This window comes from Artemia sp. Qi Xiang Cuo, chromosome 2, assembly GCF_049724085.1.
Source record: "Artemia sp. Qi Xiang Cuo chromosome 2, ASM4972408v1, whole genome shotgun sequence".
In the NCBI taxonomy this organism is placed as follows: Eukaryota; Metazoa; Arthropoda; class Branchiopoda; order Anostraca; family Artemiidae; genus Artemia; species Artemia sp. Qi Xiang Cuo.
In genome coordinates this window covers 27,608,342-27,623,654 of record NC_142795.1, presented here as the reverse complement: position 1 = coordinate 27,623,654, position 15,313 = coordinate 27,608,342, and the positions used below count along the sequence as shown (strand labels likewise).

At 34.9% G+C, this 15,313-nt stretch overlaps 1 protein-coding gene across 1 annotated transcript in view; it reads right to left on the bottom strand.

Annotated features, from left to right (window-relative positions):
* l(2)37Cb (DEAH-box helicase 16 lethal (2) 37Cb) overlaps positions 1 to 14,578 on the bottom strand; it is a 105,421-nt gene extending 90,843 nt beyond the window's left edge. The window contains exon 1 of the mRNA XM_089100057.1: positions 14,328 to 14,578. Coding sequence (XP_088956183.1) covers positions 14,328 to 14,531 — 204 coding nt within the window. The 5' untranslated portion in view covers positions 14,532 to 14,578. The remainder of the gene's footprint in view (positions 1 to 14,327) is intronic.
* Positions 14,579 to 15,313: the final 735 nt, after the last annotated feature.

Here is a 15,313-nt window from a genome sequence, read left to right as displayed (position 1 = left end):
ATGGTGGGCGTGACAGGGGGGTTAGTTGCCCATTTCAATAAAAATCTTATATGCCCCCAGGGCATAACTTATAACCCTTGCCCTAAAGACTACGGGGAGAGTGTCCTGCTCAAAGGTATAATTTCCTGATCATTAAAATTCGCTGAACAGAATGGCCGTCAGTTAATTTTGATCGGATTCATTTGGGAAGATGCTTTGCATGGATGGGGGGTTTCTTGCCTTCTAGTCCCTATCGACAATTGAACAGGATATTAACAATGTGAAGTTACAATCGAATGAGTCATTTTTTAAGTTTCTTAGCCAATACTTTAAGTGAAAGCCATATAGGCCCCCAGGGCATAACTTACAACCCTGGCCCTAACGGCTCTGGGGGAATGTCCTCCTCAAAAACATAATATCTATCTGGAAATCCAAAATCCTGAATAAAATGGCGATTGAAAATTTTTTATTGGATTTGTTTGGGGAAAACGTGGGCGAGAGAGGGGGCCTTGATTGCCTCAAATCACTTTTGACTATTAAAAAGGGCACTAGACCTTTGAATTTCCAATCGCATGAGCCCTTTTTGAAGTTTTTACGACACAGATTTCAATAAAACTTATATGCCCCCAGGGCATAACTTATAACCCTTTCCCTGAAGACTGTGGGAGGACTGTCCAGCTCAAAGGTATAGTTTCCAGACCTTTCAACTCTGTTTAACAAAATTGCTATCTCAAAAATTTTGACTGGATGTGTTTGGGGGAATGGTGGGCGTGGAAGGGGGGTTAGTTGCCTTCCAATTACTTTCGACTATTAAAAAGGGCACAAGCCATTTCAATTTCTAATCAAATAAGCCCTTTTTGAAGTTTCTACGACAACGCCTTCGATAAAAACCTTATATGCCCCCAGGGCATAACTTAAAACCCTCGTTCTAAGAGTTGTGAGGGAGTATCCTCCTCAAAAACATTTTCTCTATCTAGAAATCAACTATGCTGAATAAAATGGCTATCACAAATTATTGATTGGATGTGTTTGGGAGAATTATGGGCGTGGGGGGGGGGGCTTGTTGCCCTCCAATCACTTTCGACTATTAAAAAGGGCACTAGACCTTCGAATTTACAATCGAATGAGCCTGTTTTGAACTTTCTATGACAACGCCTTGTATAAAAACCTTATATGCCCCCAGGGCATAACTTAAAACCCTTGCCCTGAGGGTTGTGGGGCAGTGTCCTCCTCAAAAACATATTTTATGGCGTGAAATCAACTTTGCTGAACGAATTAGTTATCTCTAAATTTTTAATCAATGTGCTTTGGGGAATGATGGGCGTGGGGGGAGGGGGGGGGGGCTAGTTGCCCTCCAATCACTTTCGACTATTAAAAAGAACACTATCCCTTTGAATTTCCAATCGAGTGAGTCTGTTTTGAAGTTTCTACGACAACACCTTCTATAAAAACCTTATATGCCCCCAGGACATAACTTAAAACCCTTGCCCTGAGGGTTGTGGGGAAGTGTCCTCTTCAAAAACATACTTTCTATCCGGAAATCAACTACGCTGAACAAAATGATTATTTCAAAATTTTGATTGGATGTGTTTGGGGGAATGATGGGCGTGGGTGAGGGGGGCTAGTTGCCCTCCAATCACTTTCGACTATTAAAAAGGGCAATAGCCACTCCCATTTCCAATCGAATGAGCCCTTTTCGAAGTTTCTACGACAACTCCTTCGATACGAAGTGCCCGGATATGGAGAAACCAAAAACACATTGTGCCCACATCGTTCTTTACTTAGGCAGCGCTAGCGCGCTGCCTATGATGACACCCAAGCAAGCTAGTGATTACAGAAGGCACAGAACAATCAAGTGATACGAACGCATATGACCTATTGGTCGAACGCGTAAAACCCCGAATAACAACAACAACAAAAGAGTATTTTAGATTGGATAAAAAAAAATAATCATTTATATCATCATTTCAAATTTACTTGTTTTTTTTTCCTACCCTAGTGGCCATATCTAGTTGACCATTACAGCAATATTACAGACAAGTGATTCTAGATGATAGATAAGGGTTTCTTTGAATTTAACCCCATTTTACCAAATTACACATTGCATTCTTAATCTAGTATACCAAAGGCTTTAAATTCCGTCTCAAACACTATCTATAACTCATGAGCACAAGTTCTCTACTCATGAAATTTTCAGATTAACAGCAAAAAATAATAAAAAAACAACAACAAAAATAACCACATTCTCAGCATTACTATTTATAGAAAAAAAATTCAGAACATTATTGTCTATTACAGTACATATCTAATTTCTATTTTGGAATATTAGCCCATGATTTGTAAACAACAAACCAATAAAACTTTGATACACAGTTTCTGTGGTAAGAATCAAAGAAATATTTTGATATTAACTATGATGCAAACTCGATGCACCATTTGCGGAACATGTATGCTACATATACAGTAGAGTTTTAAGACACTCATATTGCAATGCTCATATTACTTCTAGAATGACAGTTTCTCCTGGCTGTGCTTTGCATTGTACAACTTTATATAGTTTTTTTTTTCTCATTTGTCTATACTTGGGAAGAGTATGTTCAGCTTAGACAGTTGTTCTCCATAGCTTAAGTCTTTCAGACCAGGGAGGAGTTTAGTGGTAGAACTTTGGAACCTTTCCAGTGCAGTTGAGTCCGATTTCCAACAGAATCCCCAAATCATGTTCCCATACACTAATGCAGGTCTGACAATTCCCTTACAGGGTTTCACAAAAGTTTGGTTGTCAGAGTCCTTGAAACTTCGTCTGATCAGCCTTATTAGCTGGAACATTTTGGAAATTTTCATCTGGATGTGCATATGAAATTTTTACTCCAAATCAGCAACATCACCAAGGTCTTTTTCTAAATTAATTTTTAAAAAAATTCCAAAAAAAAAGTTTTTCAAAGAAAAGTAAAGGCCATTTTAAACTTCAGATCAGCAGATACAAATACCTGTTAAAATTCAAGCTCAAAACGACCAGAAATTGCTATTAAAGAATAAATGTAACCAAAAACGAACAGAAATTAAATAAACAATCATAGCAAAAAAAAAAAAAAAAATACAACAAGTAATAATATAAATGAATAAATAGATATTAAAGTGAGTAATGCTTAAATTGAATATGCAAATCAAGCTTAAAACGAAAAAAAAATTATTTTGTTATTGAAGTATAAATGAAACACAAAATGAACAGAAATTAAATAAACAATCACCACAAACAAACATACAATAGATATTAAAGTAAATGAATAAATAAATATTAAAATGAGTGAAACTTAAACTGAATATGCAAATCAAGCTTGAAACAAACAAAATCACTACAAACAAGAGTTTGGGTATCCCCTCCTTCTCTCACTGTAAAAGTCTAAAACCCTACTGCATCATTGGCACTTTACTGGAAACGAATTTTATTACAAATATTCTCTTTTGTACTTAATATTGAAAATAAGCTTTAAAATTACAGAAGATTTTGAAGTGATGAGCTTTCAGCAATTAATATCATTATACATCAAATATCCAGTTTAATTTATTAGTACTTTCTAAATTTGTTCAAGACGAATATAGTTTCACTACAAACAAGAGTTTGAATACCGCCCCCTTCCTTAACTGTAAAAACCAAAAGCCTATTGCGTCATTGGCCCTTCACTGAAAACGAATTATATTACAAATATTTCTTTTCCAGTTCTTACAGCATTGAAAATGAAAATAAATTACAATGAAATAAAATCTTGAACTGATAGATCTTTCAACAATTAATATCATTATATATCAAACATTCAATTTGATTTTGTTTATACTTTACAAACTGTTCAAGACACATATAGTTTTCAGTAAAGCGCCAATGACGCAGTAGGTTTTAGACTTTTACAGTGAGAGAAGGAGGCGATACCCACACTTTAGTTTGTAGCTATTTTTGTTTGTTTCAAGCTTGATTTGCATATTCAATTTAAGTTTCACTCGGTTTAAGATTTATTTATTCATTTACATTAACATCTATTACATGTGTGTTTGCATTGATTGTTTATGTAATTTCTGTTTGTTTTGAGTTTCATTTATACTTCAATAGTAAAATATTTTTTTTTCATTTTAAGCTTGATTTGCATATTCGATTTATGCATTATTCGCTTTAATATCTATTTATTCATTTATATTATTACTTGTTGTATGTTTTTTTTGCTATGACTGTTTATTTAATTTTCGTTCGTTTTGGGTTTCATTTATTCTTTAATAATAATTTCTGGTCGTTTTGGGTTTCATTTATTCTTTAATAGTAATTTATGGTCATTTTGAGTTTGGATTTTAACAGGTATTTGCATCTGCTGATCTTAAGTTTAAAATAGCCTTTACTTTTCTTTGAAAAACTTCTTTTTCGTTTTTTTTTAATTAATTTTTGTTCGTTTTTAATTGAAAAAATTAAAGGTTTTTAAAAAATTCCTTATTTCAAAATCAAACTTTTTTTTTCAAAATCAAATGTTCATCAAAGTATCAAAACTGGTATCAAAGTAAACAATGGGTTTGTGTCAACCTTGGAGTTTTTATTATCTGACATTTGAACTATTTTTAACAAAATGGTTATCTCAAAATATTCATTGGATGAGTTTTGGGTAAAGAGGGTGGAGGGGGTGGGGGCTAATTGCACTTTGATCTCTTAGACTGTTTAAAAAGTGAACTAGAACTTTCCGTTTTCAATCAAATGAGCCCCCTCTTAAGTTTATACGAGCATCCCTTCTATAAGAACCATATATGCCCCCAGGGCATAACTTACAACGCCTGTCCACGGGCCCTGGGGAGTTGTGTCGACCCCGGAGTTTTAATAGCTGATGTTTGAACTATTTTTAACAAAATGGTCACCTCAAAATTTTTATCAGATGGATTTGGGAAAGAAAAAGGAGTAAAGGGGGAGGGACTAGTTGCCTTCCAATATCTTTTCATCTGAGATAGTGAACTAGAAATTTTAATTTCCAATCAAATGAGCCCTCTATGAAGTTTATAGGAGCATCCCTTTCATAAGAACCATATAAGGCCCCAGGACATAACTCACAATGCCTGCCCTCGGGCCCTGGGGGTTGTGTTGACACCAGAGTTTTCTATCTGACCTTTGAACTATTTTAAAAAATGGCTATCTTAAAATTTGTATTGGAGGGGTTTGGGGAAAAATGAGCATGGGGTGGGGATAGTTGCCCTCTAATCTCATTTGACTCTTAAACACTGAACTAGAACTTTCAATCTCCAATCAAATGAGCCCTCTCTGAAAATTATACAACCATCACTTCCATAGCAGCTATATATGCCCCCCAGGCATAACTTACAATGCCTACCCCGGGCCCTGAAGGATTGTGTCGACCCTGGAGTTTTGTTATATGATCTTTGAACTATTTTGAAAAAATGGCTCTTTTAAATATCTTATCGGATAGGTTTGAGGAAAATAGGGCATGGAGGGGGGGCTAGTTGCCCTCCAATCTCGGTTGACTCTTAAAAAGTGAACAAGAGCTTTCAATTTCCAATCAAATGAGCCCTCTCCGAAGTTTATAGGAGCATTCCTTCCATATGAACCATATATACCCCCAGAGCATTACTTACAACGTCTGCCCTGGGGGGTTGTATTGACACTAAAGTTTTTCTTATCCAGTTTTTTTTTAAACAAAATGGCTGTTTCAAATTTTCCATTGGATGGGTTTGGAAAAAAAGGCGTGGGAGGGCTAGTTGCCCTAGGATCTCTTTTGACTCTTAAAAAGTGAACTCAAACTTCTGAAGTTTGAGCCCTCTCTGAAGTTTATACAAGCATACTTTTCATCAAAACCATATATGCCCCCAGGGCATAACTTGCAACACCTGCCCTGGGCCCTGGGGGGTGTTGACACCTGAGTTTTTGTTATCCGACTTTTGAAATATCTTTAACAAAATGGATATCTCAAAATTTGTATTGGATGTATTTGGGGAAAAAAGGGCATGGAGGGGGGGGGGGCTAAGGAGCTAATTGCCCAACAATCTCTTTTGACTCTCAAAAACTTAACTAGAACTTTCAATTTCCAATCAAACGAGCCCTCTCTGAAGTTTTTACGAGCATCCCTTCCATAAGAACCATATATGCCTTCAGGGCAAAACTTACAATGCCTGTCCTTGGGCCCTGGGGGGTTGTGTTGACCCCAGAGTTTTTGTTATATGATCTTTGAACTATTTTTTAAAAAATCACTATCCCAAAGTTCTTATCAGATGGGTTTTAGGAAAAAAGGGTGTGGGGAGGGCTAGTTGCCCTCTGACCTCTTTTTACTCTTAAAACGGAACTAGAACTTTCAATATCCCATCAAATGAGCCCTCTTTGCAGTTTATATAAGCATCCCTTCAATAAGAACCATATATACCCCCAGGGCATAACTTACAACACATGCCCCTGGTCCCTGGGGGGTTGTGTTAACACTGGAGTTTTTTTTATATGACATTTGAACTGTTTTTAACATAATGTCTATCTAAAAATTATAATTGGATGCATTTGGGAAAAAAAGAGGCATGAGGCAGGGGGACTGGTTATCCTCCGATCTCTTTTGACTCTTAAACAGTGAACTAGAACTTTAAATTTCAAATCAAATGAGCCCTCTCTGAAGTTTATACAAGCATTCCTTCTATAAAAACCATATATGCCCCTAGGACATAACTTACAACGCCTGCCCCTGGGCCCTGGGGGCTTGTGTTGACACCAGAGTTTTTATTATTTGACCTTTGAACTATTTTTAACAAAATCGCTATCTCAAAATTTTTATTGGATGCATTTGGGAAAAGAAGGGCATGGAGGGGGGGGGGCTAGTTGCCCTCCGATCACTTTTGACTCTTAAAAAGGGCACTAGAACTCTCGATTTCCAATAGAATAAGCCCCCTTTGAAGTTTATGCAACAACCCCTTACATATGAAGTGCCTCTGGAAAAAAACATAATTATAATAAAATATTGGAGCTGCATGGCCTTTACTATAGGTATTGCCTCTGATCAACAAATTTCAGGGGTATTCTGCAGCAGATGTTGTTGTTTATTGTCAGCTGAGGGACAGGAAGACAATAATGTTTTGACAATTAATTGACAATTTGCATGTGAGCCTTCTGAACTCTGACAAGTAAACTTAAAAAAAATTTTTCAAATATATTGTTTCTGTAACATGCAAATGATACTATGGCCTTTCAAAGGTTTGACTTGATTATTTATTTTAATTTCTTATTATTTTAGGTTTACTTTATTAATTCTCTGTCCATTCATTCCTAGCCTCAGAACCTTGAGGAGGGAATATGATGTTGGATTTTCTCCTTTTTGGTCATTTTTGTTGCTGTTGAATGACTTAGTTAAAGGAACCTTGGCATCATCAGGTAAACATCGCTGTTTCAGCACCCTCCAGATGCTATCAGCTAGCTCATGTCATTTTTAATAAAGTGAAGTGTAAGAGCCACATTTAAAAATCTTTCTGCTAAATCACTCCAGACCATTTAGGAAACTACTTAAGGTTATTTATTTTAATTTCTTATTATTTTAGGTTTACTTTATTCATTCTCTGTCCATTCATTCCTACTCAGAGAGCCTTGAGGAGTGAATATGATGTTCGATTTTCACCTTTTTGATCATTTTTTGTTGTTGTTGAACGACTTACTTAAAGGATCCTTGGCATCATCAGGTTAACATCGCTGTTTCAGCACCCTCCAGATGCTATCAGTTAGCTCATGTCATTTTTAATAAAGTCAAGTGTAAGAGCCACATTTTAAAAAAACTTTCTGCTAAATCACTCCAGACCATTTAGGAAACTACTTAAGGTTCCCATTTCACAACTGCCTCTGGGATTGAGTTCTAGTCATCAACAGCTTGAACCACCTCAATGCCTTGATCTATTTATTGCTAAAAGTTAAAATATGTTTTCTTGGTGTTCTCTTGTGCTATTCACTTTTGTAGGGTGGAAATGTTTTTGGAAAGACAGCTTCTCCAGGGTACGTTTTACTTTGTGCAATCATGCCTGGTCTCCTCTTTTTTGTCTGTATTTCATGGTTGATATGTTCAGTTTGGATAGTCATTCATCATGGCTCAAGTCTTCCAGACAAGCGAGGAGTTTTGGTGGCGAGTTTTTAGAACTAATTCCAGCACTGTTGAGTCTTATTTACAAAAGGATACCCTAACCATGTCCTCATGCTCTATTGTAGGTCTTCAATCCCCTTACATAGTTTTACAAAACTTTTGTTGTACAAGTGCTTGAGAGTTGGTCTAATCAGCCAAGTGAGCCAGGATGCTTTGGAAATCATCTTCTGAGAGTCCTCATGAAATTCTAACTACAAGTCAACAATAATACCAAGATCTTTTTCAGAATCAACAAAAAACACTTCTTAAGAAAAAACTTCTTATAAGAAAATATTTTGTAAAATTTAAATTATGTTTGTTTATAACTGAGATAGCTTTATTATTTGTTAATACCTGCGAAGTTTTTCAAGTTTTATTCCTCATAAAAATTAAATGATGGGTTGCGTTTTAAATTTTGGACAATATTTGAATATTCATTCATAATTTTTATCAGTAGTAGTTTTGGCAATTTTTTTAAATAATGATTTTGCTATACAGTTCTGGGTAGGTGAGGAGGATGATTATTATTCACATAAATGGAAAATCCATACACTTTTTGGTCTTTGATAGAGCTGAAGCCATCCAGGATCTATCCTCTAAACGCCCTTGAATATGCACCTTATCCTGATCAACCATTATATTAAAGCAATCTCTTTGCATTATTTTCTGTGTGACTATTTGTTTGTTCAAGTGAATGCATACCAATGGCATCTAATAAGAAGAATTATGTTTTATTGTCTTTACAAAAACAATATCCCAAATCAAGGCAACTGTAATTGTCCCCTTAGTTTTTTTGTTTTTTTCCTTTTTTGTCTTGTGCAAGTTTCCCTTTGTCCTGAAATTGTATCTGACGAGTTTATGAGGCCTGAAATTTTAAAGCAGATTAGCAAAAAACAAACTGAATTTTCTGCACTAAGAATCAATATCACCCCATTTTTTCCAAAATCTATTATCCTTTTTAGGGCCTCTTGTAACAGGCTACTTACTATGAAAGTTTCATGTTAATCAGAGCAAAACGACGTTTAGCCCCTTTTAGGGTTTCAAGAGTCAAAACAAACCCCTTTTTTAAGATGTTTCTTTTTCTAAAGTTCATTTGGCCCAAAAGTTGCAAGGCAAAGGAAAAACCAATTTGGGTAATACAACAATCTTTCCCAACAATTTGTGTTTTCATTTGAGGTCCCCTTGTCTTTGTCTACACACCCTTCAAGTCTAAGCCAATCAGAGAAAACACAATTGGTTAGCCCAGTTTCAGGTGTCACATATGAATAAGACCAATCTTCAATTTTTTTTTTACTGCCATCTACTTAACCCCCAAAAGTTACAAGCCTATCAGGGGGAAAAAAAGATGTTGGGTCATTTTTCAGGCATCATGAATAACTAAAACCAAAATTAGTTTTGTTCTCTTCCTAGAGGATTACCTGACCATTAAACTTGTGAATTTCATTTTCAAACTGATTGTAGAGACGAAATTAGAGTTTATATTTGTGAGAATCCCAGACTGTTTAGTCTTTTGGTCTGAATGATTAAAAACATTCAAAATAAAGTAACTGAGACAAGCAAAAGTATTACAAGTCTAAGTTAAATGGGCAGAGTTTGTTTTTTCTGTGCATAAGAGCCCCCTTGGACCATTATTTTATGGATCACAGCTTCCACTTTGAATTTTAAAAATATGTGGAACAAGTCTCCAAGAGTTGAGGAAATGAAATGGAATTCAGGCGATTTTCCACAATAGATGACCCTACATGCAGACTTAACATATTTCAATTTATAACTTTAATGGCATTAGAACTTCTTTACTGTTTGCTCTGTGGTATCATGGAATAGTCTCTTAGATGCCAATTTTCAATCCAAGACTGTTGAATCATTCAAGAAGGGCATTGATTGGGACTGGCAAAGGTAAAATGAAAGCTATCTTGAGGTGTTGCCTAACCCTGATGAAGTTCAAACCCCCCAGAAAGAGTATATGAGGTTTAACACCACCTTATCTTGTTGGTCATTGCAATTTAAGATAATACATACCTTCAATTGTTATAATTTGCAGACTAAAACAAAACAACTATACTTTCAAGGTAAAAAGCCCCATTTGCATGTACTGGCATAAGTTACTTTGGTTCTCAATATGATTTTCTTTGAACCTCTAAAAGTGGTTAATGAAAACGTTTTTCAGGTTAATGAAAATGCATTAACCTGAAAATGATCTTTTTTTTCCCAGAATCCTATATATTACCTTCTTACACATTTTACTACACTGATATTCCCCCCCCCACACACACACAAACACATCCTCATGTTTTTAATTAGAAACTTCAAAAATTTTCAAATATGAGCTTTGGTAGAAATCAACCTACATTTATGAAAAAATATTTACCATGTTGATGTGTTTGATTTTAAATTTATATATTGCAGTAGTTACTTAGTAGTTACTAAGATCATAAAACATTGAATAAAAAGAGCTGGTTGAGATCATCCATCATTTATGGATTATTTAGGCAAATATGTTTAAAATGCTACTATTCCAATTTTGCCTCCAAACATAATAAACAAAAATCTGGACTTTGATAAAAACCTGGAATTAATTCTAAATTCAAATGATTAAAAGTTTTGGTTGGAGAGTTATGGAATGCATAATTTTGCTGGTTTGCTTTGTCTATTTTGCTGGTTGCCTAGTTAAATTTGTGATTATGCTAGAAAAGTGATGATCTTCTCTGACCTATGATGGGATCTATGTTAATTATTAAAGATTAAGTGGTTAATGTGGTATATTAAGATTTACTTTAATGAAAAAGTAAAAAGTAGATAGTATGCTTGTTTCTATCTTAGATAGCATCTGAGTATCTTACATAGCCTTCCTTAACAAGACTTTCAGGAATGTGCACAGATAGTAAACTTTGAGCAGGAAAGCTCTCTTGAAGCACCTACCTCTGCCACCTCCTTCTCTTAAGGCTACTGACATTTGAAGAATTTAAGAAGTTGTAACAAATTATTTTAATGATACTGTTTTCACCTAAAACAATGAGAAACAAGGTAATTTGGTGTACAAGTTTCTTTTTTGGTACAATGACTACAAAACACAAATACAATTCAACAGTCTTTTCAAAAACAATATTTGCTACCATAATAATTGCATCCCAGTCATCTAATACCTGAATAGCTTAATGAGTCTTAGATAAGCTTAATTTAGCTTAATGAGTCTAATGCATTTGAAATCAGCATAATAAGCCAATTTTTTTATATATTTATTGATAGCAAAAATCTGTTTTTTAGGGTTTTGGTTACTATTGAGCTGCATGAGTCCTTACTTACAATGAACTGTTTGACTATGAATATGTCATATATATGATAAAACATAACAGAGCATTTGAGGTTGCAACATCATGGCTTGGAGAAGGAGCAGAATCAATGCTTACCAAAGAAGATTAGAAACAGAGCAAAATCTCCTTTTACAAAAGGTGGAAAAGGCAAGGTGGTTTGCTCTGTGAACAAAAGCAGATTAGAGACAAAGTTATATACATTGTTCTTGAAACAGGGTTGAAGACCCAAGCTGTCTATATGGAAAATATCCAGCCATATCTGGTTATTAATGCTTACTCTTTGTCTCCAGCTCTCTCCCTTCAGTGTAAGTCTGCAAGACTTAGTCTCTGATTTCTGTTGGTGAGCTGTATGTAATCCCTTTGATCCCTTGTAAATATTAATGTATACACTTCACCTCTGATCCCTTTTTGCCTACAGAGCCAAAAATCCTTATCTTGAACCATCTTTTGTAAAAAGTATTTTTACTCTGTGTCTAGTCTCTTTGTGAACATTGTGTATGCTGCTGCTCCAAACCCTTTTGCTGCATTCTATCTTCAAGCTCATTTATCTAGAAAGATTCAAAGGAAATGGAAACTTCCTGGGAAGGTGGGTAAATTTCTAGGTGGCACTATAATTTAGCTAAGATGAAAGTGGAAATGTCATTTGATGCCTTTTTTTATGCTCCTTCATAATTCAATAATTGCTTTTGGGGCTAACTGCATCTTGGGCCATTAAAGGGCCATTAGAGGTATTTTATATGAATTATGAAAGAGCATAAAAAAGCATCAAATGATGTTTTCACTTTCATTCTAGCTAAATTATATGGCCCACTGCAAAGTTACCATGAAATTTACTTACTCCCACCCCCCTAATGTCCAAATATATACCATGAATTGTCAACAGCAAAGTTTTGAATCTCAAAATTCAGCACTATTTTTGTCAATGGCATTTGAAAAACTTGACAGTAACAGTAGGAAAATGGTTTATATTTGAGTTGCCTAGTAAATGAGGTTTGAATTGTTATAAATAAGTATTTTTGGAATATATTACTCTTGTACACCTTATTTATAAACCACTGATATTTTTTTAACCACTTTTCAATAACTTAACTAGTGTTGATAACTTCTTTTGTTTGGTTACAAAAATGAAATACCTCTGGGACCCCTTTAAGGGCTCAAGATGTGACTAGCCCCAGAAGCCATTATTGAATTACAAAAGAGCATAAAAAAGGCATCAAATGACATTTTCACTTTCATCTTAGCTAAATTATAGTGCCACCTAGAAATTTACCAGAGGGTGTAACAAGGGAATATTGAATAGATTGGGATGGAGGAGGAACTTGGTGCTGCAGTTCATTGTTAGTAATAGTAGAGACCAGAAAAGGTAATGCCACAGGATTCAGACAGTGCCTAGGTTAATCTTGGACAAATATTTTGATTAAATGTGTCATTTATAAGCAAAAGTAGAGCATTCCTAATCTTGGATTTGATTTAGGCAGTTTTAGATAGTTGCAATTGGCTGATGGTTAAGACATAGTCTAAACTCTTAGGAGATACAACTTAGACATACTTTAATTTTTATTACTGAAACTTGAACAATAGTTAGTCTTCATCCTACAAAAAGTACATCCAAGGCTAGCCTATTTAAGCACAAATATTCAGATTCATGTTTGAAATTGGATGGTATTTTCTAAGTTTAAGCTTAAATTTTGTGTCTAAGATTAGGCTCAACTCAGGACTACAGAGGAGAACCAATTGTACACTAGTAGCCTTACAAATTATCCCTGTGTCAACTCTTGTTTGTTAGCTGTTAGGCCTAAATCAATCTGAAGAAAAGGGTCACCAATTGAAAGTTTATTGCATATGCTAGACCTATATATGATTTGGGGTACATATTTAACCAATGGGTAAATTGTTCACAGTTCATATTATTGACTTATGAATAAAGTAAACACATCACTTGATGCATTTTTTTATGCTCTTTCTAAATATAATAATCTTTTTGTCCAAACTAAATTTTACCCCCACCCTTATATATACCAATCCAGGGCAGGCTATATATTTGCACATTAGGGGGGAGGGTAAATTTCATTTCTGATGTAAATGAGAGGTAAGTTTTAACTTTACACCACCTCCTCCCCCCCAATGTGCAAATATATAACCTGAATTGGTATATATAGGGGAAGGTGTAAAATTTATTTCTGGCAAAAATGATTAGGCTATTGTATTTGGAAAGAGCATAAAAAAGGCATCAAGAGGTAGGCCTATGTTTACTTTATTTTTAAGTTAATAATATGAACTGGAAAAAGTTTACCAAGCAATGGGGGGCATGGGTAAAGTTTATTTGACCGCCTTAAGGAGTGATATACACAGGTTAGTTTTTTACTTGGATTGGTATCTGTTTTGGCTTTTTGCAGTCTACAATAATCCATGTCTTGATGCAACCTACTGCAGAATACTTGATAACTTCAATTCAAAATCAACCATAGGGGGACATCCACCACATGGCTGATATGGGAGTAAAGTTCATTTGTGATGCAAATGAATGTTATATTTAGATTGAGGATGCAATTCTAGGTAGGCCTATATTTGCACATTAGGGGTGGGGTATATATTCTGTGAATATATAGGTCCTAAGAAATTCATGAATTTATTAGAGAAACAAGGAAAGACATAAAGATAAAGGCCCCCCCCTGCAAAATGTACTAACTAGGATTATTTGCATATTATGGAGTAAGAATTGTTTTCTTAATATGTTTCCTTATGTCCAGCTGGACTCCTAGGCTTAAAATACTGGTTGGCTAATTTAAAGATTTGTATATATATATATAAACTGTCAAATTAGCCATCTGGTGGTATCCCCCCATGGTCTAGGCTACTTGAAATAGCCAAACATACTCTTAAAATCCCATTGATTTTCCCAAGACTTTATTCTTACCTTTGACCATAATTCCGCAAGGAATTTCTGAACAGATGGATTTATTTCAATAGCCCCAGTTCTAACAAGCTGTGTCTCTAATGCAGATAAAGAAGAGCTCTTCTTGGCCAGTCCAATCAAAAAATGTGTTATACTTTTATCACTTAGACCTAAAATGTCATGAAGAGAGTCATTGACCCAATTTAAGAGATCTGCTGAACTCATTATGTATAGCCTATATATTTTTCTTGGAAAATTTTTTATAAATCTGTAAGCAAGTAGGAAATTTCTTCTAAAACTTTCTATACAGACTAGTATGGTAAAATTTTTACCGAAAATTATAGAAAGCGCTGTAAACCATCAAAGGACAGCATGCTAAAAAATTTTAAGTTCGAAATTAAAGCAAAACTACCCAGTATGCTATTATGTAAATTAGACTAAGGGTTTCAAGCAAATTCGGATCTATGTTTCTTTTTTGCTTGGTATAGATTGGGGTCTCCCAAGCTCTGTAAATGGGCTATCGTAGTTGGGTCTCCGTAGATAGGCTATAGATTGCTAGCCGATCGGAAATAAAAGTCCTGGGCATTTTTCAGGCCCAGATTTCAGAGAGTACCCTCAAGCCATTTCTTTTCTATGTTAGAGTCTCCTTGGCTCAAAGATTAAAGGCTTTAAACCTTTTGTAACCGATGGGACCTCACAGTCCTGACATGTAGAAATCCTTCCGGCGCTTATAAATCGGTCGCTACAGTGATAAAAAGTGATAGAATCGTGTGATTCATTATGTATAACCTACCCTAACTAGTTTATTGATGAGTAAAAAGTCCATTTAGTTGTCAGTTGGGGTTATTTAGTCGACTGTGAAGTTTCGCAGTTTTTTTTTTGTTTTTTTTTAAAGTAAGAAGCTGGGTTTTTATTTGTGATAGCAAATTACAGCTTGGTAAGATTAGAGCAAAAACTGCAAGAGTTATTGTCGTCGTATAATAAATTATTTTAGTATAAAAAAATCT